This window comes from Quercus robur, chromosome 6, assembly GCF_932294415.1.
Source record: "Quercus robur chromosome 6, dhQueRobu3.1, whole genome shotgun sequence".
NCBI classification, from domain to species: domain Eukaryota; kingdom Viridiplantae; phylum Streptophyta; class Magnoliopsida; order Fagales; family Fagaceae; genus Quercus; species Quercus robur.
In genome coordinates this window covers 34,650,055-34,673,996 of record NC_065539.1, presented here as the reverse complement: position 1 = coordinate 34,673,996, position 23,942 = coordinate 34,650,055, and the positions used below count along the sequence as shown (strand labels likewise).

At 33.0% G+C, this 23,942-nt stretch overlaps 2 protein-coding genes across 10 annotated transcripts; both read right to left on the bottom strand.

The window, feature by feature from the left end:
* Positions 1-1,255: 1,255 nt before the first annotated feature.
* On the bottom strand, positions 1,256-9,218 carry LOC126688561 (histone-lysine N-methyltransferase, H3 lysine-9 specific SUVH3-like). Its single transcript, XM_050383298.1, has 10 exons — positions 9,122-9,218; positions 6,405-6,606; positions 6,108-6,155; positions 4,983-5,853; positions 4,139-4,234; positions 2,781-3,970; positions 2,437-2,702; positions 1,960-2,026; positions 1,758-1,808; positions 1,256-1,663 (listed from the first exon to the last, which is right to left on the bottom strand). The coding sequence occupies exons 2-10, from the start codon at positions 6,591-6,593 to the stop codon at positions 1,571-1,573; spliced, it is 2,871 nt and encodes a 956-aa protein (XP_050239255.1). The 5' UTR covers positions 6,594-6,606; positions 9,122-9,218; the 3' UTR covers positions 1,256-1,570.
* Positions 9,219-14,719: 5,501 nt separating this feature from the next.
* LOC126688560 (uncharacterized) lies at positions 14,720-23,065 on the bottom strand. 9 transcript variants are annotated; one of them, XR_007644299.1, is made up of 8 exons: positions 22,667-23,065; positions 22,324-22,409; positions 19,796-21,678; positions 19,047-19,271; positions 17,332-17,393; positions 17,027-17,129; positions 15,964-16,077; positions 14,720-15,278 (listed from the first exon to the last, which is right to left on the bottom strand). XR_007644299.1 is itself a non-coding variant. In XM_050383296.1 (4 exons), the coding sequence occupies exons 3-4, from the start codon at positions 21,539-21,541 to the stop codon at positions 19,101-19,103; spliced, it is 1,917 nt and encodes a 638-aa protein (XP_050239253.1). In that variant the 5' UTR covers positions 21,542-21,678; positions 22,324-22,409; positions 22,667-23,064; the 3' UTR covers positions 18,830-19,100. The 9 variants fall into 9 exon arrangements, 2 of the variants coding, with proteins under 2 accessions (XP_050239253.1, XP_050239254.1); XR_007644302.1 differs by having other exon boundaries at positions 15,964-16,065; XR_007644303.1 differs by lacking the exon at positions 15,964-16,077 and having other exon boundaries at positions 16,967-17,129.
* Between the last annotated feature and the right edge of the window lie 877 nt (positions 23,066-23,942).

The following is a 23,942-nucleotide window of genomic DNA, read 5'->3' as shown; positions in this document are numbered from 1 at the left end:
AGCTGAACCACAAAATGCCATACTATAAATTTTCCAAAGAGATGAATGTATATATGTAATTGAGACACTGATGTTATTCAACATTTTTGCAGTAAGGATGAGTTTTATTTCAAAACGTAAAAATTAAATATAAAACCAAAATAAGTTAAGGCAGGATGGACTGAAAGTTAAAAAACTTTATAGAATCATTCTTTTTTTTTTTTTTTTTTTTTTTTTTTGAGAGAAAGACAAGAAATTAGAATCTGATACATTTAAAATTTTTAAACAAATACGTGACATGCAATCTATACGTATAATAAGCATCACTCGCAAACCAAAGTGTATCCGTGGGCACTTAGCATAATTTTTTGGGCCATATCGTAGTTCTCCAAACTGATAGCCATTTTATTCCAAAAAAGCCACTTTCAAATCTCAATCTTCTGCCATGGTGCGAAAATGGCAAAGAGCCAAACAAAAATGAAGACCCCTATTTTGTTCTTATTTTTCATTTGTATTGAACTTGTGAATGGTTTTGTAAAATAGAAAGAAGTTTGGATTCAACCTCAACCACTGGAAAGTAGGAACTGAGGGAAGAGAGTTCATTATATCCGGGATGGTTTAACTATTGTTCAATGGGAGAGTTCAGAGTAAACCAACCATGCAAAGTGCAAGTTTGGGTTGTTATTTCATGTTCAATTTTATGCTCAAAATCGTCAATATAGTTGGGAAAAGGGGACTTAAAAAAAAAAAAAAAAAAAAAAAAAATTGGAAGAAGAATCGAATTCATATTATAGAATGAAAGCTTATAAACAGATTAATATCCTATTGGCTATTGCTTATCAGATACACATTAAGCTGCGATTTCGATTGTATTATTGAAAGCTATTTATTGATACTTGCGATTATATATTGTAGCTCAAACTCATGAAGCTATAGAGAAGTAGGTGTTAACATCAGCCATGACCTGTTTTATTTATTTATTGGCTAACATGCATATGGGTGTCTGAGTCTCAAAAGTTCTTTGAAAATCTGACTAAATTTCTCCGTGCATGTATAATTCCGCAACCATATATTCCCCTTCACTGAAGTAACCATGATGAGACATCTCTTTTTTAAAAAACATTAAATTCATCAGGTGGCATTGCAAACAACCATGCCGGTTCCCCACTTTTTGGGGCAGATTTATTCATGAATTACTCGCTGTTTTTAGGATATGTATTTAGTTATAACACACTAAAATAAAACTGAAGAAGTTTCGAGTGTTAGAATCACTATGTCATTGTCATCCCCAATATGAATAACTACGACAATCAAATTTCATAGTCATGTCATACAGTAAGTAATTTGGAGCAAGACTAATTAAGTTGAGTAAAAACAAGGGGGAATTTTTAAAGATGTCATATACACTGTGGTTTCACAGCACTAGGACTAGATTTTTTAAATTACAAAATAGATGGCTCGTTCCTACCCTTCACTTAGCACTAGACATGGAATATCCCCAATTCAATTAAAACAAGATCGTGTGCGCTATTAGAACAATTTGTAAACAAGATGACAATATCAAACTGATACCACCTCTTTCAAACGACTTTCAACAATTAGATCCACGACAGCGTTGGCTTCCACATAGGCATTGAAAAGCCTTCACGGGATGATCACAGTCGTTAAAGTCAATGCCATAGTCCTGTGAAATGTAGCATGCACATCAGGTAAGTTTAACCGTAACACAAAAGAAATTTAATATAAAACATGCTCCTATAAAAGTTGAGCCTCCTCACCCAGGTCAGCTCTTCCATAGCATCGACCTTCCTTGTTGTAAAAAATGCAAGCTGCATGATTTAAAAACCCAATAAGTGATATCATTTTTACCTATCTAAAAAATAATTAATTGTTATGTGTGTATGTGTGTGCACGTGCACGTGCGTGTGTGCGTGTTTGTATTTCTATATAGATGTGTATATAAAGAACAAGAACCCATACATGATAGTAGTGATGATCTGGAGTCTCCACTTCGACTGGGATCTCAACCAAAGTAGCATCATGGCATCTAATCAATAAAGTGTAAGATAAGAGTGAATTGCCTTTACCTCATGATCCAAAATGTTATAAAAGAAGATGATAAATACAATCATAGAAATCCACAAGACTAATAGGGTCCATCTTACCAGAGAAAAAATAGTTATTATCTATCATTTTTGTTTTTAACAAAGTTTTTATTACCTAAAAAAAATCTTACCAAACAAAAAACAAGAGACAACAAATTAAGTTAGGCGTCACATAATTTGCTTTTCTCCAATAGATATAATTCAGTATGTAAAGCAATCACTTGTATAACAAAGGTATAATTTTCAATAAAAAATTGGTAAGGAGAAGGTGTTAACTAAAATTATAATATCAAGAGCAAACAACATCGAATGCAAACAAGTAACACATGCATCACACACATTACATGAATACCTGTGATTGATAAATCTTGCAACATTTCCAAACACTGTTGCATCCAAACAAAGGGCCTCTTCATCTTTTAAAACACCCTCTGAAACCCAATCTGCATCCAGTAGCACCGGGTAAGTATGCTTCTCAGTACCAGAGTTCTGCAGGTTTCTCTCATGCAGTTCTGAGTTGGTAACGATTTCCCCCACGTACTCACAAACAAAAGCTGCTTTCGGCAGGTCTTGAAGCGTTCGAAGACCCCAACCTTTTCCTTCAGGGGTCCAAAACACCTGAAACTTACAAGTAAATAATTCCTTAGTGAATACATTTTAAATTATTTAATCTTTCAAATTCTAATGAAATCAAACCTGCAATTTTGCTGTAATGCCTCGCTGAACAACGCGGTTTCCACACGACTTGTTGCATCCGCATTTAGACCAGCACTCTTTTATAAATCTTCTCAGTAAATGGCCCTTGCATCTATTGGATTTCTTCTTGTTCTTAGACCCTTCTAGTGGACAATTCTTACAATAAAAGTACTGGTGTTTTTTAGGGTTCCGATTTATAGTGATGGACTCTTCTAGAAAGTTCTGTTTCAACAGTCCCCCAGGCATGTAAGCAAATTCACCTTTCGTTTCACGAGCACATGCACAAGGTACAGGTGATGATAGACAATCCCCAAAACAATTAGAGCAACAATGTTCATCCGATATACGAGCTAGTGCAAAATTCACATAACCTTTCCTATAAACTAAACTCTTTGATATGTATCTAAAGGCTGGCAGATCTTCGGCACTGCCCTTCATCAACGGTATTTTTACCTTTTCTTCCCCTCTGGTTATGTCATCAACATAGTCACAGTAATTCACAATAGAGAATGGTGAATGGTGTTTCTGAACAATCTCCCTATTGTTTGACTTAGAAGATTGTGGATCTTTAAGAAGTTTTAACCTCCTTTCACTTTCACCACAAATGTTCTCCATATCCTTAATCTCAAAACCAGCAACACTATGAAGGCCACCCAAACCACTTGGAGCTATAGGTTTGGGAATTTGGGGTATTACCTTAATCGGATTCTGAAATCTGACTGATCCACTTGAAAGGCTTGAAGGAGTGCAATGATTGCCTACATGACCATCTTTGCCATCATGACCCCCTTGTGCATCAGATATCTTGGATGCCGGTATATTTGTGGACCTTAGATGTTCATCAACAGCAGAGTCAGTGCCCATTGCCCAGAAGCGTTCACAAAATTCTGTCATCAGCTCCAACAAAGAGAAGTTGAATTCTGTAAGTCCATGTAATTTAAGAAAATTTTCTTCTACCACCTTGAAAACAGCATCCAAGCTTGGAATATGAAAATCAGACCGCCCAGAAGAGTTACAAATCAGGGAAAGTTTCACCTCTCTCTTGGGAGATGAAGTAATATCAAACTGTGATACTTCTGAAACACCATCACCTTTATCCATAACATCCAAAGATTCAGATTCCAGGGACTTTGAACCATCTTCTTTAGCTGCAGAACTTTTTCCATTTGAAAGACCATCTACACTTGGAGCTACAAGAGAACAACAGGCAGTCAGAATTTAACATTCAACAAGAATTAATGGAAATGGAAGGAAGTTAGACCTATTCAGCAGCAGAATAATGATGTTAATTATGACCCTAACAATCACCTAGAAAAATATAAAGCAATATCACAAAGTGATAAATTAAAATCACTAACCTTTTTCATTCATGTCTAGAGATTTAGATTCCAGGACCTCTAAGACATCTGCTTTAGCATTTGAACCATTTCCGTATGAAGAAGAACCTTCTATATCTAAAAATTGGGTAAGCCAAAAAATACATATATATATATATATATATATATATAGTCAGAAGTGCATCAACCAGGAGTATTAATATTCAATCAAAGAAAATACAAATAAACAGGGAGGTGGTCCAGAAGAAGCTTAATTTTAATCTTTAAGGCTCACAATGTTAAACAAGAATCTATATCTATATCCACATATACATAAATACACACATGCACACAAACACAAACACTACCCCATGGAAAAGAATTGGAATACAAATCAAAGCCAGTATTGCCACCTCTTCTCAATACAGAATTTAAACCAATCAGACATACACAAATTGCACATATATTGGCCCCGTGGATAAAAATTAGAATACAAATAAAGGTCAGTATTTCAACCTCTTTTAGATACAGAATTTAAACCACAAATGCCATCAAAATGATAGCATTTAAAATCCATCAAATTGAACAACCATTTTAAGCCTTAAGTACCAAGATTTGTATATGGTCTAATTATTGTTGCCTTAGAAAGGTGAAACTTGGCCCAAAACACTTAAAGAGAACTTTATCAGGTAAATTTCAGTAGTCAGCACTACCTAAGCATAGGAATACAAACCAAGTGGCAGAGTTAGATGCAGGCTTCAGTACAAAGTCAACTGTCTACAGAATCTTTACATCCACTACAAACCGTGGATATACATTTCATATCTTTAAAAAGCCTGTCATTGATGGTTGAAATTGTTATTGAGCTACCAAGAGATTGGTTTACCTGGAAGGATCATAGCAAGAGGAACCTCGTCTAGCAGATGTTTATCAGTGGAGGGCTCATCTCTGGGCAGATTAAAATTGTTTTCTTGATACATATCAAGCACATTTTCTACAGGGGTATGATCCAAATAGGACTCAACCATCAGCTTTTCAAATGGCCTAATACCATTTCCTCTCTCAGATGTTAACCTTCCCTCTCCTGGAGCAACTTGAGGAGTTACTGATGTCTTTCCTTTCTTTTGAAATGATAAAGAATCAGACTCAGTGCTATTGTTGCAAAGATTTGGTTGAGATGGCCCTTTTGCTTTAGGCACTGGAGAAGTTGTAGATGAATTACATTTCCTGGATTCATTTTTTAGATGTTGCAGCCGTGAGACAGGCTTTGACTTACTTTGCTCAATCCAAACTTTCAGTTGAGTTGACTCATCTACTTCTTCTTCATCACAAATTTGAATTAGTTCAGCATCAGGCTGACTTTGCCGTGCCCTTCTTGGGCGTGATCTTTTCAATAGAGGTTCTGAGTCTTCAGGCTCTGACCAATCTTGAGAGCCTGAAGAAACTTCATTTATATCCTGATATCCCCTTTTAGATGGAGTTATTACCAGCTGCGAATTGGAGGTTTCGACAGGGACCAAAGCACTTTCTTCCTGGTGTCTTTGATGCAATCTCTTCACTAGCAGTTCAGAGTCTTCAGGCTCTGAACAATCCACAGCGACCAAAGCCCTTTCTTCCTGGTGTCTTTGATGCAATCTCTTCACTAGAGGTTCAGAGTCTTCAGGCTCCAAACAATCCACAGCAACCAAAGCCCGTTCTTCCTGGTGTCTTCGGCGCAATCTCTTCCCTATAGGTTCAAAGTCTTCAGGCTCAGAACCCTGTTCAGAGATTAAAGATAATTTTATTTTATCATCCTTGTTTGCCTTTCTTATTGGTGACTGTAAATTCATCAATAAACAAATAAGCTAAGATAAGATATGAATAAGTACTAACATTACTTTTTCATAGATATTTCCTTCAGTATACTGGATAAGATTGCTAAAATAACATGAAACCTTGTGACAAAATACATTTTGATATAGATACATGCTGGCTTAAAGAACAGATATGTCTGCTAAGGTAAGATATACACCTTTGCTTTCTCGTTTGAGCAAGCATCTTTCTTCTTTAATTCCACACTCTGTCAAAAGGCATCAATAAGCAAACAAAGAGGGAAGAGTTTAGGGTACAAACAACAATTATCACATATAAAAAAGGAAGTTAAGTAAAATGGGAAAAAAATCAGTATTCTCATAGTTCATCTTCCACTACACAGTGAATGGGGGCAATAACATGAATTTAAAAAAAAAAAAAAAATCAATAAATTAAAACATTTAATTTAGGCACTACAAATTGAACAGAAGATGTAATATAAACCAATAAGGTTCACCTTTTCTTGTTCTTGCTTCTTCTGCAATAGGGCTTCAATCAAGGCTCTATATTCATCGTTTTCAATATATCCCCAGTTATAATCAGACGATTCAAGAAGTTGATTCAGCACTGGTTTGACTTCACTTTCAGTGAAGCCAATACTTTTCATTGCCTTGCAGGCAACTGTTACTTTTCGCTTTGGAGGCATCACTAGATTTGATCTTTACTCATTACAATATGATCCCAAACAAAAAGTCAATTACTATACTCCCACAAATACCGGAATAAGTGACAATTACAAATGAACGATAGAAATCACCAATGAATGTATACATCAGAGAAAAAAGGTATGCAGCATATATCAACCCCATACTGAAAGCATAAGGAAAGGCATTCAAAACGTATGTCCCAATAATGTTAAAATTGAAAACAAATATAGAAACACACACAGAAAATTTAAACACCCAAGCATAATTGAATATAGCAGAATGAAAGGCCTTCAAAGGTCAAAATATATGTCCCAAGAATGTTAAAATCCAAAACAGATACAGCAACACAGAGCAAATTTGAAAACCCCTAACATAATTAAAATATATCCACGTAATTTTGCATGCCATCTTAGGGCACAACACCAGCCCCTAGCAGGAAAAATGCTGCTTCTTAAAAGAGGAGTTGGCTACATGAGTTTACTTTTTCTTTTTCTTTTTTCTTATTAGTAAGTTACACATGCACTTAGTGAGTCCTGAACCTACAACCTCACTGTCCATCCCATTATTGTGGAAGAAAGAAGTGCCAATTGAGCTATAGCTCATTGGCAGCTACATGAATAATTTAATCACATAATGATGGACTCAAAAGAGAAACCAGATCAAATGTCAGGGAAGAATATGGACTCAATTCAAATGCTATGTAAAAGACCATTAAACTGTTCATAAAACAGAATGTCCAAACTCATCTTAAATAAATAATTTGTAAAGCTCGATACCTTTGAAAATAGATCAACTAGGTTTTATTTATTTATTTATTTATAATTAGATCAACTAGTAACTCAATGACCACAGATGCTACAACAGTCACTGGCCTCAACCAAGTTGTTAAAAAACATCATTTAAGTTGTTTTAAAAGAACCAAAAAAGTGACAAAACAAGCATTATTAAAATTAGGATTTTATTAACAAGTGCATTCATGCAACCATTAAGGAAGAACTAATGGGTCTCACTGAATTGGGAAACAAGAAAAGCATATAATCAAATACTTCTTTATCTAACTCATGTGCGACTCCTCCAAAAAAAAAAAAATACTGATTGATTAAAATAAAAAATTCAACATTAACAATTGCTTTCGGGCACTTGTAAACCGGACCCTTAAATTTAATCAACTGGTAAATATCAATGTCTTCGAGAAAACTTTAATATGTCCATCTTGGACTGACAGCAAACATTGAATTAAATAAATGAAGTCTCCATGGCATTTAACAACATAAACATAAACATAAACACTATGACCCACTTCATTCCAGCGGGACATCCCAACACAGCATGTACTTCATAAACAGTTGAAACAAACATGTTAAGTAAAATGCTCAAATCCCTAACAATGTGTACTATAAAAAAGAGAAAGATCTGAAAAAAAAGCCACTTGCTTTTATGCTATGCAGAACAGTCCGATAAAAAATTTTCACAAGTAAGAAGTAAAACAAAAAATTTTCATCAACTAATAATATAAATAAAGGGGCAAACAATGTAACAAAAAAATATATATATATATATATATATGTATATATGATGCGCCAAATTCAATCCCATTCAAGGGGAACAAAAAAGAAAAGAGTGAATGCAAAATAGTTATCAAATATCACATAATCTCTCACCGTGGCACTTCCTCAATGAGTCAAGAGCCCACGTACACTGCTGACAACCCAGATAACATCAACAATTTCAATCAAACAAGACAACCCACACAAAAAAGACCCAAATAATAAAACATAAAATGCTGGGTTTTCACGTATGTTAAGACTTGTGATTTGTTTGGTTAAAGAGAAAAGGACATTCCATTATTTGGTACATAATAAGACAAAAAAAGCACCTGGGTTTTCATTTCTTAAGCTTCAAGCAACCAAAAAAAATCACAAAAGAATTCCTATCTCAAGGACTTGTAAAGTCAAGAAAAATATTCTCATTTAAAATCGCATTAGATAACAAAAGAGTTATTTTAGGTCTATTGTTCACTTACATCAAGATTATGATACAAAAGATTATGGTCTTATATTTTTTCAAGAAGATAATAAAGTATTAAATATATTAAAAAAATGAATCTTTAAGAAACATAGCAAGAGTTAAAGTTGATAAAAAAAAAAGCAAGAGTTAAAAGAAAAAATGAAGAAGGAAATTTAATATTTTTTTAATATCCCAGTATTCAAGGTGAAAGATCTAATGAAAGTTGACAACTTTTCCCAAAATCTACATTTTTTTTTTTTTAACAAAACATAATGATTGGCCCGAAAGTTACGAAAACCTTTGTTTAACATTTCAACAAATTTTAAAAAATAAAAAAAATAAATAAATAAAAAAACTTTGATTTTCTAAGATATCAAAAGAAAGAAATCCTCAAAATGCAGGCTTTGAGATATATAGCTTAAACATACCCTTTTGCAGTTTTGTTTGTAAACATGCAATTCATATGTAGAGAAAGAAAGAGAGAAGGAAGATGCATGAGATTCAGGGATTAGAATAATACCTTTGAAACACAAAAGGGGGTTTCTTTCTTTGTTTCTTTGTGGAGCTATGATCAGAATTCAGAGAGGTGTGGAAGTGGAACAACTCATCAGCTTCTTCAGTTTTGTTATTGGTTTTTGTTTTGCCAGTTAACTCGCAACGTGAATGTCCTATTGGCCCATTGGCTCACAGTCACACTCAGTGCAAAATGTCTAAATTACCAATTTCTTCGGTTTCTTTTTCTTTCTTTATTTATGAAAACCCCATTGGCTCAGTTTCAGTTTTGTCTCACTCTTTTATTTTTTGGATATCTTTTATTTATATGGTCTACTTTGACTCTTTGACTGATTTACTTGGTTCATCAATGAGATCGAAAATTTTGTTTATGTTTAGAGGGTGTTTGGTTTGAGAGAAAAAAAAAAAGTGTCTTTTGTATTCATTTTTTAGTTTTTTGTTGGACCACCATTAAAAAATTGATTTAATTTTGCCATTTGTATTCGGTTTTTATTTTTAATATTAAAAAAATGGATTTAAATAAAAAATTTAATACACATTTTAGTTGCTTTTATTTTCAATGAAGACAAATACGCTTGTTATATTGTTGAAAACAGTTAGACTTGCATTTAATTAGGATTAATGAAAACCAATAGTTCTTTTTTTGGGGGGTGTAAAAAACATAATTGCTTTCATTTTTCTTCATTTCTCTCGCCCTCTCTTTCCAGCAAACTATGGTCACTCTCTCCGTTCTTCATGTTTGTTTTGTTTGAGTTAATGGGTTCAATTTTCAGAGGGATTCCATGGGTTATCTAGTTGTTCTCATGAGGTAATGGGTCCTTCAAGTGTTCTCATGTATTTTGGCTATTTCTTTATGTTCTTCATGTTTGCTTTGTTTGGTGAGTTAAAAGAATTATTTTTATATCTAATTGATTAATAAGTTTAGATACACAATCAATTTCATAATTTTTTTCATTGATACGAAATTTATAGACAGTGATTGATGTACAATAAATGTGATATTGTTAAAAAAATGTAAAATTTTTTGTGAATGTAACATTAGTGTTAAATTATATTTTTAACTATATGATGTTATAAGAGTTATCTTACGTTCATTTATTGAGAACAAATTTTCATTTTTTTCTAATTTATGTATTATTACAATGAAGCTTCACATTCTTAAGTATTGACAATGATCCAATAACGTGGCATTGGCTGGGCTTGTTTTCATTTTTGAGGAGTTTTTTTTTTTTTTTTTTTTTTTTTTTTTTTTTTTTTTTTTGAGAAAGATTTTTGAGGAGTTGGTATGGGGAAGGAGGTATAGCGAGAAACTTTGAAATTAGACCTTTTAGAGCATGTTTTGCCATTAGATTTGAAACTTGTTTTTATTTTCAAGGGTAAGGATTGGGTCTAGTGTTTAGTTGTAGTGAACCCATCCAGATAATATCATGTGTCAACTATTAGACATATGTCATTATCTAGATGGATCAGTGCAATTAGACACTGGACTCAATCCATGTCATGTTTTCAAATCTAAAAAATCATGACTCTCATATGGTGAAAATATTTTTGTGAGTGTTTTTTTTGCTTTTTGTTTTCAGAAAAATGGATTCTCATTTTAATGTGCAATCATAAAAATTGAAAAAAAAATGTCTTAGGCTATTTTTTGAAATGGGAGAAAGAAGGCGTGAAGGGAGAGAGATTTTTAACGAGGTGAGCATTTAGTTATGACCAAAAAAAAAAAAAAAACCAATGAAAATGAAAATACGACCCAAATAAGATTTTTTGATTTTCTGTTCCTGAAAACTCATTTTTAAAAATAGTTGCTAAACACAAGTGATGTCAAAATTCTGAGTTGAAAATTGGTTTCAAACTCAATCTATATATATAAAAAAAAATTAAAAAAAAAAACAGTTTTCTAATGTTTGAAAATAAAAAACAAAAAACAAATGATTTTGGTTTTTCAAGTTAGGAAATTAAAATTAAAACCTTGAATATTAGTTTAATGTACTAACAAGCATTTTCAAAAATCGTAGAAAATGATATTTGGAAGTTTATTTCCAAACATATACGTGACACTTTTTTTTTTTTTTTTGGGTGGTATTCTCTCTTTTTTTCTTTTTTCTTTTTTTTGAGAGAGAGAGAGAGATCCACGAGCTTACCCCTAAATAAATATAAGTATATTAGTTTTTTTTTTTTAAGGAAAATATAAGTATATAAGTTACTGTGGACAATGACTCAACAGCGCCATAACACAGTAACAAAAATAAATGTTACTTAATAGGGGCAGTTGCCATAAGTTCTTGATAGGTAACAATCAATACATTCTCCTTGGTTGATTCAAAGAATTTATCTTAGGACAAAACTTCAATATAGGAGTAATTCCTTAACTGTTTTTTTTTTTTTTTTTTTTTTTTTTTTTAAATGAAATTTCTTACGTGTTCGGTTTTTTTTTTTTTTTTTTTTTTTTTTTTTTTTTTTTTTTTATGAAATTCAATCATATGGTTTGTATTAACTAATGAAGTATATGATTGAATTTAATTGTCATTGAAAAAATAATATTGTTGATATTGCATTAATTAATATCTAATGCAACCAATAGAGCCAGGGTTAAGATAGATTTAATGGTACCACCGCACACCTTTGGTGCAGTCACAAATATAAATGCTTGTGGAGTGTGGGGGGGGGGGCAAGGGTTAGGGTTCAAATCTTTAGAAGGGAGCTTCACACACATATACACTTAAATTAGGTTAAAGTAGAAATTCTATCTTGTATCAACAAAAAAAAAAAAAAAGATAGATTTAATGTTTTATTAAATTATATCTTAATAATTTTAGTATACTTAATAGTGAGCCTCATAATGAAAACATGATATCGTATGACTTTAATTTTACTATAAGATTTATGACATAAACATCATAAACGATGTAATAAACGTTGGAAACGAGAAGCTAGGCATATCATGATGATGTTTTTTGGATCGAGGACTCTTCCCCTCCAGCTATGGAGGCTTTGTACTCTGATTTTGCTCGTATTCATTAATGAAATTTTCAGTTCCTTTTCAAAAATAAAGTTGGATCCTAAAAATTGTAGTTACGCCAATTTTTTATCTTCTTTATGCGACAAGTGGCTATACTATCATACATTGAATTAAACTCTATCACCAAAATAACAAGTAACTTATAAACTAATTGTTAGCATATTTTACTTTAAGGACAAAATTTAGGTACAGTACCTTAGGTACTATTCTTTAGGTTTCTCTCTTAAGATTCAGCCATGTAGCTACTTAACTAAAAAATACACTTCTGATAATAAGAAAAAATTCACATAGCAAAATCTTAAGAAGGGAACTTAAAGAATAGCACCTAAGTATTGTACCTAAGTCTTGCCCTTACTTTAAATAAAATTCTATTTTATATATATATATATATATATTTCAAGAAATTAAAAAAATTCTACTTCAACTAAAATTTTACACAAGCCAAGAGCTATCCTTGTATCCAATGTTGTAAAATACTAGTCCCTCCAGAGTTTGGAGACATTAGATTAAATTAGAAGTTCTAAAACACCATGTAAATATATTAATACATTAATAAATTAATCTAAAACCACAATACTCATATTTTAATTTTAAATTCAATCAATTAATCCATATAAAACTGAATAAAATATTATAGCTGCCAAATAATGTCATAATTAATCATAACAAAATCATCTTATAATATATATATTTTTATATATTTTGATAATTGCAACAAGATTGGAGGATATGAACCCTGGATATTTCCATTGAAAAAAACCAAAAGTCCAACCAATTGAGATACAAGTCTTTTGGCATTAAATCCCCAAATAACATTTAAATTACTAAGAATTAATTGTAAAAATATTAGGATTTTTGTAATATTTAGTAATTATTTAAAAGTATGTTAATATCTATATATACCTTAATTAAAAATCAAATGTAAATGAAAGAAAAATATATTAATAATTTTAAAGTATTTAATAGTTAATATTATGGTACAAGAGTCTTGTACCTCACTGTCATAGTTAGCTCTTCTTTATTAAGAGAATCAAAATTCAAATTGTACTCCCTTATTATTACAACTATCAAATTTAAAAATAAAATAAAATAAAAAAAATAAGCCGTCATGGTCAAATCACATTAAGCATGTAACACTATCATATAAAATTGAACATACAAGACAGTGTATATTATGGTATGCAAAAAAAGATAAAATTAGAAACGAGATAAGGGTAATATTATATAAAAGTATTAAAAAAAGAAGTTGATGATGTTAGAAAATGGAGGATAGAAATATGTTAATAAAACTTGCCTTAGGAGAATAAACTATTAACATAATTAATGTCACACTCCTCAAATAGGATTGGACGAATCCATCATCCAAAAATTTAGAGAGGACATGGATGAATTGATTCAAAGGTTACCAAACGAGGAAAATATTTTTATTGGGGAGACCTGAATGGTCAAGTTGGAAAGAATAGTGGGGCTTTGAAAGAGTTCCTAGACTTTGCAATAATGTCTGATTCGATATTAACAATCATTTGGTTTCGAAAAGAGTTAACTACAGTAACTTACCTCCAAAAGTGAGACAAACATTAGCCAAATAGGTTTCGTCTTACTTAAAAGGTGAATAGTAGATGTAAATATTGTAAACTGATGCCAGAAGATAGCTTAACCAATCCACATAAAAGATATTTGTGTTAGAAGATGGAAAAATGAGGTATTTTACAAAGTAACCTAATCAATGATTAGGTGGTGGAGTTAGAAGGGGGGTGAAAAGAGCCATGTTTAAAGATAAAATGATTAAAGTAGTCAAGTAGAATTTTCTGTTTAGATGAATATGTTGATAAGATGTGAAATGAAGGCTAAAGACGTACTTTAAAAATCTAAAGGGCGTAGGCGCTTGACAAAGGAGTCCTTCGTTTTTTTGTTTTTTTATTTATTTTGGGAGTCATGGTGGTGGAATAAGAAGGCTCAAGCAATTATATGAGAGAGAGAGAGAGCTCTAGAAACATACCTAGATGCAATGACAACTGACAATGCTACTTATGAAAATTATAACGTGGCAAAGAGGGGAGCAAAAAAAGGTTGCCCAAGAGGCTATACGCCTAAACATAAGACTTATGATAAATTATAACGATAAAAATTATATAGCAAGTTGGGGAAGAACGAGGGGGGGAAAATTATTTATCAACTTTTTTATATCAATACTAAAAAAGAGTTCAATCATATGCACAATGCCCTACATTAATATTAAAAACTAAAGCAGAACAATAGAGCAGACGTTCAAATTCTACACCAAGTAAAAGATTTACGAAAATGGTTGCCAACTTCCTTCTAGCTATCAACAACTGAAATTTTAAGGTTATGACATAAACACCCACCCCCACAAAGCAACGTGCAAGTCAGTTTCTGTGATGGGAATCCTTCTCTAAATAAGCCTCTTTTATCATAAACTTTTTTTGTATTTGCTGCTGTGAAAGCTGAAATAGTAAAATTAGCTCATTGAATATGTAATACAGCTTTAATCTGAGTCCTCAGTCTTGTGGTTCACCAATAATGCCAAAAAAAATATCCAGTCATCCCAACCATGCACCCAGAAAATAAACTAATCATGAAGTTCCTCATCATGTTCAAGTACATTCTCATACATATAGAGTACTTTCAAATTGTAATTTGAAGTATCATTTGACTTTCTGATGGAAAAGGTTTCTCTCCAAACTTTTAAACTGCTGCTATATGAAAGCTATGACAATTTTTACTTAATTGAGAGTTGGAACTAGACCAGAGCAAGTAGGTTACAATCTATTCCTTTGGGTTTGATTCAAGGAATTGACTACTTTTGAATAGAAGCTAAGAAGAGGGTATACTATACATCAATGATGATAAGGTTTACTGTCTCATTACATAAAGTAAAGGGCTTAAGCTAGTCTTACGGAGGTGTAGAAAATGACCCAACATTAGGCACTATTCACTTAATTGTTCCATGCGCCTTGGATCAATTCTATGGTAAATAATTCCAGCATACAGCACAGTAAAAGGTACATTCGTTAGTCTTTTGAATGGAGGCAACTGAGTCTGGTGGTGACCACTATCATATCATACCATAACAAACCTTACAAATGAGGTACAAGAGGTGCAAGGTTTTCACAAGTGGAGCAGCCTGTAACAATTAAGCCAAGATAAATAAATAAAGGAGGTTCCCATGAATCAAGAACACAGCCAAAAATCAATACGCAATCACAAACTACAAAATAATCAAGATAACTAATTCAGCCAAAAAAAAAAAAATCAAGGTAACTATACTGGTAAAAAAAAATAGGTTATAGGGTTTGAGAATTTTATAATTAAATCAAGGAAGCAGCTTACAAATTTTCCCTTCTTGTTCTCATTAGTCATGATCAGACCACTTAACACAGCAAAATTAAAATTTTAGCAAGATCACATATCTAATCCAAATGGCAGTGACTTCAGGGAAGCATCTAAATGACAGTGACTTCATGGAAGCATCAAACCAAGAAGAGAAGGGTATAAGTTTTGATGAGGATTTGGTAACTATTAAGTCCAATCCATGACGGAAAAAGTTCAAAGATCTCTTAGTGCATCAAGGATTGAAAAGGCCATGAAGCCGTTAGACTAGAAAACTCACTTTTGGCAAAGTATTATCAAAGATATCCTAGTGCAGCAAGGAAAGTACTTATCAAATAAAACCGCAATAATTGTGGAAAAGGTATACATATGTCAAAGTTGCTTGCAAATCAATTGTACATGAAAAAAGAGTTGTGTTAACTACACGTGAAAGAAGGTACTGATACTAGGAATCATTTGAATAATTTAAATACATTTACCACAGTTGTCAAGTCTGGAAGCTACGATTATGGAGGAGGTTCAAGCCCAACTGCCTTTAGGTATGCTCCCTTGTTCATTTGACATCCTAATGACTGTCATACCTAGTGATTGAACTGTTGATTGGAAATACTCAAGCTAAAAGAGGTTACAACAGTTCTATTAAAGATAAAGAAGTTAAAGAATCCAATGAATAATTCAGAAGTTGGGACATTTGTAGTGAAGTAGTTATCACAAGTTCATGACTGCAGCAAGTTGTGGCCTGGTGGTGCTAACTCTTTTTTTTTTTTTTCTTTTTTGGGTCTGTTTTTCACAACAGTAGCACATCCATGGAAACATCTAAACTAATTTAATTTAAGTGTACGTATTTTCATTGATAGACAAGTTTCAGCTGAAAAACCTCATCATGATGAAAATGTTCCAGATACTAAAGCAAAGTCTATATTTCAGAAGAGAAAAGAAGTTATCTATTAGATGATCTACTTTCATGCCATTTACTATTTTACAAACCACAAGGTATAGAGGTTCACCATAATTTATGTATCCTTCAGTAAATCGAAATTTGGTTATGCCCATATCGTTATGAAATGGAACAAGAAACAATTATATAGGTTTAGAGCCAAATCAAGACATCCACAAAGTTTTTATCATGTTGCTATGCAACTTAGAGTACTAACCTACAGTGTCCTAAACTGCCGTTCTAAACATATATATAGGCTGCTGCAACCTCTTGAACTTTTTTATAAACTCAACCAATGTATCCAAGGATGCTACCTCTTGAACAATGATATTTAACCACTCAAATGCTAGTCATGTTAAGTTGTCTCCTCATGGCTACAACTTTATTCATGAGTATGGCTGGGTGCATAGCCTCAAGAATATCCAGTTGGACACTGATCAGGTTTATTATACCATCCAAATATGGATATTATAAAAGTTACAAACTTAGGAATTTCAAATTATTATGCCTTTTCTTTTTTCAATTAAAGTTTAATGAATGTCTACCTTTTCTTTTTTCATAAAACTTCACATAGAACATCAAGAAACAGTGATAAGCTTAGCTACCTTGTGCAACTTTCAAGTGATATCTTCTTCTCTGAAAGCAACAATTCTGGGGCTTCCTCCCTTCTAGTTTCTTGGTTCTCCATCAACATGCTTTTAGATTGAGCTGGAATGAGAAAGACAAATGAAAGGAAAAGGTGGGACAAATACAGAATGGCATGTACAGAAAACATAACTGTCCGAAAGTTGCTTGCCATGTTGAAACATGAAAATGAAGTAGCTAGCAAAGGACAAAAACTTATAACTATCTTTGCTATGGACGAATGTTCAAGTCAATAATCGACATAAAATGGAATATCAGTTACAACCTTGTAGATATCTCTATTAGAAAGTAACCCACAAGCTGTGACCTCCTTCTGAGTAGCACCACCTAAAATGAATTAGCCAGCAATAATCTTATGATATGGACAACAATTACTAAGTAATGGTTAGCAAAAACATACAAATATATACCAATAAAAGTGGGTTTGAATACTAATATATTGCATATTTAAGCAAAGTGCAACACATGCTCATGTATGTGTAGACACAACTGTTGGATATGATTGTAGGTATGGAACCTTGAACATCGTTCTAAGCATAATATGTTAAGCTCATGCAACTTTTTCTTCATAATTTCCTTCTCAGCTCAATGGCATCTAGTTACATAAAAAAAAATAAAAAATTAAAATTAAAATAAAAAACCTGAAACATTTCACATTTTTCTTATTAGATGGTGAAGAACATAAGACGATAATTTTTCTCCTTTTCCTTTTCTTTCTTTCAATGGACTAGCTAGGACCTTACCACATGGCTGAACAGTCAAAAAAGAAGAATTTAGCTCACCATGAAGACTAATCATGTTGGAGAGTAGAAATGGTCAATTCAACCCAGTAAACACATTATGTACATGAAACGACAGCAAGTTGAGGGGGGGAGGGGGGGTAAGGGGGGAATAAGTTCAATGGTTTCTCCTAAACAAAGTAAAAATATGAAATCAAAAATTTCCTCCATTAAGAAATGATAGTACAAATTTCTATATATTTATATGACACATACCATGCTTGCATCTATGTTTGTTCAAGTGATCTCTAAAAGTGCACAAACAGATCAAGCGATAAAAAAAAACTATAATTTCACTAAACCATGAGCTTCTGACAAAAAGAAACAGAAAAATTCAGCATAAGTATAAACCCAAAAATGACAACTTGATCTGTTGGCTCTCCCATAATAAGAAATTCCAAAAAAACACTTTACTAGAAGTGCTGAACAGATGCATGTAAGTTCTTTGTAACACTTGTGTAAAAGAGGAGGGAAAATAATCCTCTTCAAATTGCATCCTCACAATTTCATTCAAAAAATTATGATCTTCAAATTGTACCTATGACTTGTAGAGAGTCAAACATCGCAATTCATATAAGGAAAAAAAAAAAAAAATTTTGAGACAGGGAAAAAAGTATTCGTGTGTGTGAATTTATAAGACTAAAACATATTTATGTTTGAGAGTCTATTTCTATGCATAAGAACCACAGATACTGAATTAAGAGAATAACATATATCTACAGAGCATGGTTTTCCCCTCAAAAGTACATAAACTTCTAAGTCTGCGCAATTAGGAAAATGAAGCTGAAAACCTCTTCTTCTTTTTTTTCTTTTTTCTTTTTTAAATCAAAATGCATACAAGAGTCTGCCACAAGTATCATGTCCTCATCTGTCCATGCTGCGAAACTTTCAACAAGTGTCCAACAAACCATGGCATTATTTTTCATGAAAGATCCTAGTTCAATGGAGTACACCAATCTCATTATAGGCTAATGGTCATCAAGATGATTTCAAACCAAATTCACTTTACCAATAACTTGTACATTTGATAAAAAGGAGCAGACTACAGGAGTGTTTGAACTAAGAATCAAAGTATAAAATAAACCAATCAGCACCAACTAACCTAAAGTATGAAAACACTCTGAATCTAGGGCAATTAGCAACCATAAAATGCGATAATCAACATCTCAACTCATATGTAAATACTAAAATTTTGACTTACTGCTATAACACAGTAAGGTTTACAACTACAAAATAAACACCATCCTGGATCTTGCTACTTCAACTCTTGCAATTTTTTGGGCCGGAGTGTGGGACTCCGAATGTGGATAATTGCCACCGCGATCGAGAAAGACTGCAAAGCTGATAGAGGAGGTTGAAAATGAATAAAATATAAACCATCACGAACAGTTTCCATCCTCAATGTGGGAGCTGTGTGCTGTGAACCCTGAAAATTTGAAGATTGGCCACAGTTATATCACTGCATTTTGAAGGAGAGGTTGCATGAAAGTTCAACAAATATGAAAAAACCCATTATGTGAATGGACACTAGTATGAAAAATTATTTCTGAAATCTATCTATAACAACTAAAATACCTTAGGTTGCAAGTGCAAAAATTTATGGGACACAATTAAATGATGGAAGGAACAAGAACTAAGTTTGGCAAACATCGGATCTAGTCAGCGAAATTGGCCATACTTCTTTTTTCAGTCACAGTACAGTAGAATACGACAGAACTACAATAAAATTAAATACTGTACTAGTTAAAATTATTTATATGAAAAATAGCATGACAGAAGGAGAATTAAATAACTTCTTATGTGGAGAAGAACAGAATATAGAGTTCTAGTAAAGATGTATGACAAAAACAAACTCTATAGTTGCTATAGCTTGAAGCCATTAGTGATACTCAATACTATCTGCAATTCTTAATTGTACTAGAAGAAAAGAATACAAGGAGATTGACTCACCTGTTTAAAAATATCAAATGGCTTACACTCCTCTATCTCCACTTCAGGCAAAATCTCATCTTTGGTTGATCTAGTTTTAAGTATCGTGAGAGGACACCCAATATCCCAACCACCACAGTCACAGTGTCCACCAGATCTCCATCTTTCAGTGAGAGTGGAAGGGCCACCATTTTTTGTTATTGGCCCACCATGAAGACCCTCTGGGATTAGAATGTCCACACTTGTAGAGCAATCACCAGTATTTCGACCAGAACTTTCACAATGTACCGATGCTTCTGAAGAAGCAACTGCTTGCCTAGGCCCTGATTTCTTGAGAAATTTCAAGCCCCAACCCCCAACTTCTTCCTGACGTTTGTCACGGAGGTGGTCTTTCACAACAATGGCAGCCAATTCAAAATTTGGCAGAAGATGATTTTCCAACTTTTTGGCCCTACCTAATGCATCAAGGTTGCGTCTTGTATCTAAGGATGGGTCCCAGGAACAGTTTTCCAGTATGGCACTAGATCCCCCAAACTTGGAGACATTTCTCTGTTTAGACAAATGACTCAATTTGAAAGCTTCCGCCACCTTCTTTGACAAGCCCTTGTTCTTCCTCAGACTATGCTTTGAAGTGTTTGTCTCTATGTCACAATTTTCATTAGCACCATACAAAACAAACTCAGTCTCCATGATTTTGGAATTGTCCGGGCAGAGGGTGAAAGATGCAGAAACCTTCATCTTACCAACAAGTTGTGACTCATTATCACAAATTGATAGGTCCTTCTGGCCACCCTTTTTTGAATGGAATGAGTACATATAGTCTACAGCCTTATCATCTGTTGACTCAACCTTCCACACATTGGCTAGGTAGATCTCCCTCTGATCATCTGCAGAGAATACAAAATGAGGAAGCCCCCCCTTCCATGTACATTGGAGCATCCCCTGAGAAACACTGGCAGAAGCAGAAGAAGAAGAAGACTGATCAGAACATGTAGAGTTTGTGCTAGACATTGAAACGCGCCTTTTATGTGCCCTATCAGATCCATCTGTCTGGCTTCCCAAAGATGGAGGTTCCTTATTTGTCTTCTGTGGTGAAGATATACTTAACCCACTGGGAGAGTCCACAATATCATAGCATATCGAACCTTTAATATCATTCAAATTCGATCTTGTGAAGTTGGCATTGCCATCTAAGGCACCAAATTGATGAAACAACGGGCTCTTCAATACGTTCATCATACTCTTGCTCCCCATAATTGTACCTACAATCCATCGTCCTGCAGGGCTTACAGCTACACCCCCAGTCCCAGATTCCAACGGACATTCAAAAATGAACCTAGCCGAATCACATGAATATCTATTTTCAATTTTAGCTGGATTTAAGCTGTCAGACAAAATGCTCATCTTCAGAGAGCTCAAATTCATAGATGTACTGCATCGTGCTGCTTTTGATGCACTGATATGAATCAATCCCAGGCAACGACGAAGATATTTTTCATCTATACTTACCAAATGCTTCGGAATCCTACTGTCCAATCCATGAGTACTTCGAAGTAAAGAATTCTCATTGCAACTTTTGCGAATTTGAGATTGCTTAAAATTTAAAATTATTGCACGTGGCGAATTTACTCTTCTCACCAACTTTTTTGATTTTGACTCAGAAAAATCCAGACTTTCTTCTCCACTCAATTCTCTGGTCTTGCTCAACTTATGCAATGAATCTTCTTGCTGGCCATCTTTACGAGCATTGACAAATCTATTTTCCATCTTCTGCTTCTATGGACTAAAGTCGCATCAACAGTAGATAACTCTACTTTCCATCCTCTGATTCCAACTAGATATCATGAAAATGACGGTTCACCAGATTATATAAACCTCTATTTTCCACGGTCCTCACAAGAAATCTGAAAGCAACAGAAATGGTTATAAAGTTGTCAAAATTCTGCAAAATTAGGAAAATAAAATTAAAAGATAAAAATCAACAGAGGCTGTCACAAATCATTTGACAGGTAGTTATTAACAAATCCAAAAGTGGAGCATTTGATTGACATGCTGGCCTCCAAAAAATAACCTAAAACAATGAACCAAGGAATTTTTATTTATTTGACAAGAAACGAACATAATATGCAATAACAAGCATGTTCCTGGTTCCAACTTTCCCTTTTGTGGATATTATTAAAATTTGTTTCTAATCAGAAATGGAAAAGAAAAGGCAAATTAGGACACAGTATTTCATTTTATTGATATCAATAAGATAACTCTATCTATATATATATATAAGGGTAAACAAAGGTTTAGATTTGTAAGGATTTATGATTGTGAAATTGAGTTATAAAACAAATCTAAACTTTTAATAGCAGATAAGAAGTACATTAAAGAGAGGGGAATAAACAACAAAGGAAGAAGAGCATTGGTGGAAATAATTGCAGATGTACAAACCTCAGATGCATATATTTGAACATAAAGAGAGAATCATCCATACTTTTACAAAATACAATTTCATAAAACACACACACACACACACACAGTAAATGGCTCGAATTCCATACAAAGTTTGGTATCAAAGCAGCTCAGCTCTACTCAGGAATACCTCCTTCACTGTTCACAGAAGCGAAAAGGTGTATCTTTTCAAGAACTGAGAAAGAAGAACAGAGGAAAAGATTCAATTTATCAACTTCCTGCCACCTCTTAAGTAAAACCCATGAAAGAAAATGAAATATATTAAAAACCCAGAAAAACAAATCAGTGCAAATAATCCAACAAAGCCACAAAGTTACACAAAAAAAAATAATAATAATAAACAATACAAAAAACACCCAGCAAAAGCTGCAAAGCAAAGAATAAAAATAATATAATAATAAAATAAAAGAGAAACCTTTTCTTAATCCTTACCTTAAGAATTGGATCCAAGAAGAACCACACCAATCCAATAGACAAAAACAGTAAGAGAAGCAGCTGATTCCCAATACAGCAACGCTGTTTTAAAGTTTCAAGCTTGTGTTGTCATGCCCCAGACAAAGACCGAAAGGTCAAACAGTGGAAAGAAAGAAAGAAAGGCAAAACAACAATAACAACAACAACAAAAAGGTGAAGAATAGAGAAAACAAAACTTAGCACATGGAAGAGAAAGAAGAAATCATAAAAAGGGCTCTAAAATATACTAGGTTCTAAAACTTCTTTTAAACTCCCTGTGTTTGTGTGTGTGTGTGTGTAACTGTAACTGTCTTTGGTCACCATTGAAGAGAGTGGTCCTATAATAAGAGTAGTTGTGTACTTGTGCTTGTGTGTGAAACTACTTTTTTTTTTTTTTTTTTTCTTTCTTTCTGTGTGAAAATAACTTAAACAATTAATTAATAAAGAAACAAATAAAGAAAGGAGTGGGATTAATGGGGGATGAAAACGAAATGGGGGTCATCAGCCACGTTTTTTGGTTGATTTTTGGTGCCCACACTACAAAACTCAGCCTCAAATCCTGGTTTCCGTGTAGGACCCACTTCATTATTTTTTTTTAATACTTGTATGTAATATTAGGGGGCCATTACAGTACACAAAAAGTAACAAAAGCCTATTGCACCAAAACCATACATAGGTTTATACAGCTGACAATGGATAGGAGAGACGAAGGAGTGTGGACTAATTTGATTTTGTTGTTTAATTTAATAGTTTTCGTTATTTAAATAATATAACATGCATTTTTATAATATTTTTTTATTTATATATATTTTTACAATACTTAAATAACATTACTAAACATTTCCTATGTTTCAGTTAATTTTTTTTTTGATAAATTATTTCAGTAATACTTACCCGTTACAATTTATACCCCAATATATATAAAAATAAAAATAAAAAAGAGGAATTTTGGGTTCTTTTCCTTTCCTTGCCTCTTTGGAGAAAAGTGAGCTGGTGCGCATGATAGCTACAGCTCTCCACTAAAACCCTAAAAGAAGGGCCACTTGGGCGCCAATTGCCAAATATAAGCAAATTGCTTTTCCGAAATTCCAAATAAAAATATATATATACTTCATTTTTACAAAATTAAAATCTATTCTTTTAATTGCTTGAATTTATATCCTACACTTTCATTATTATAATAACAATCAAAATCTCTATACCATCCCGTTAAATTTTACATTTTAAAAAAAAAAAATCTATATTACCAATACAC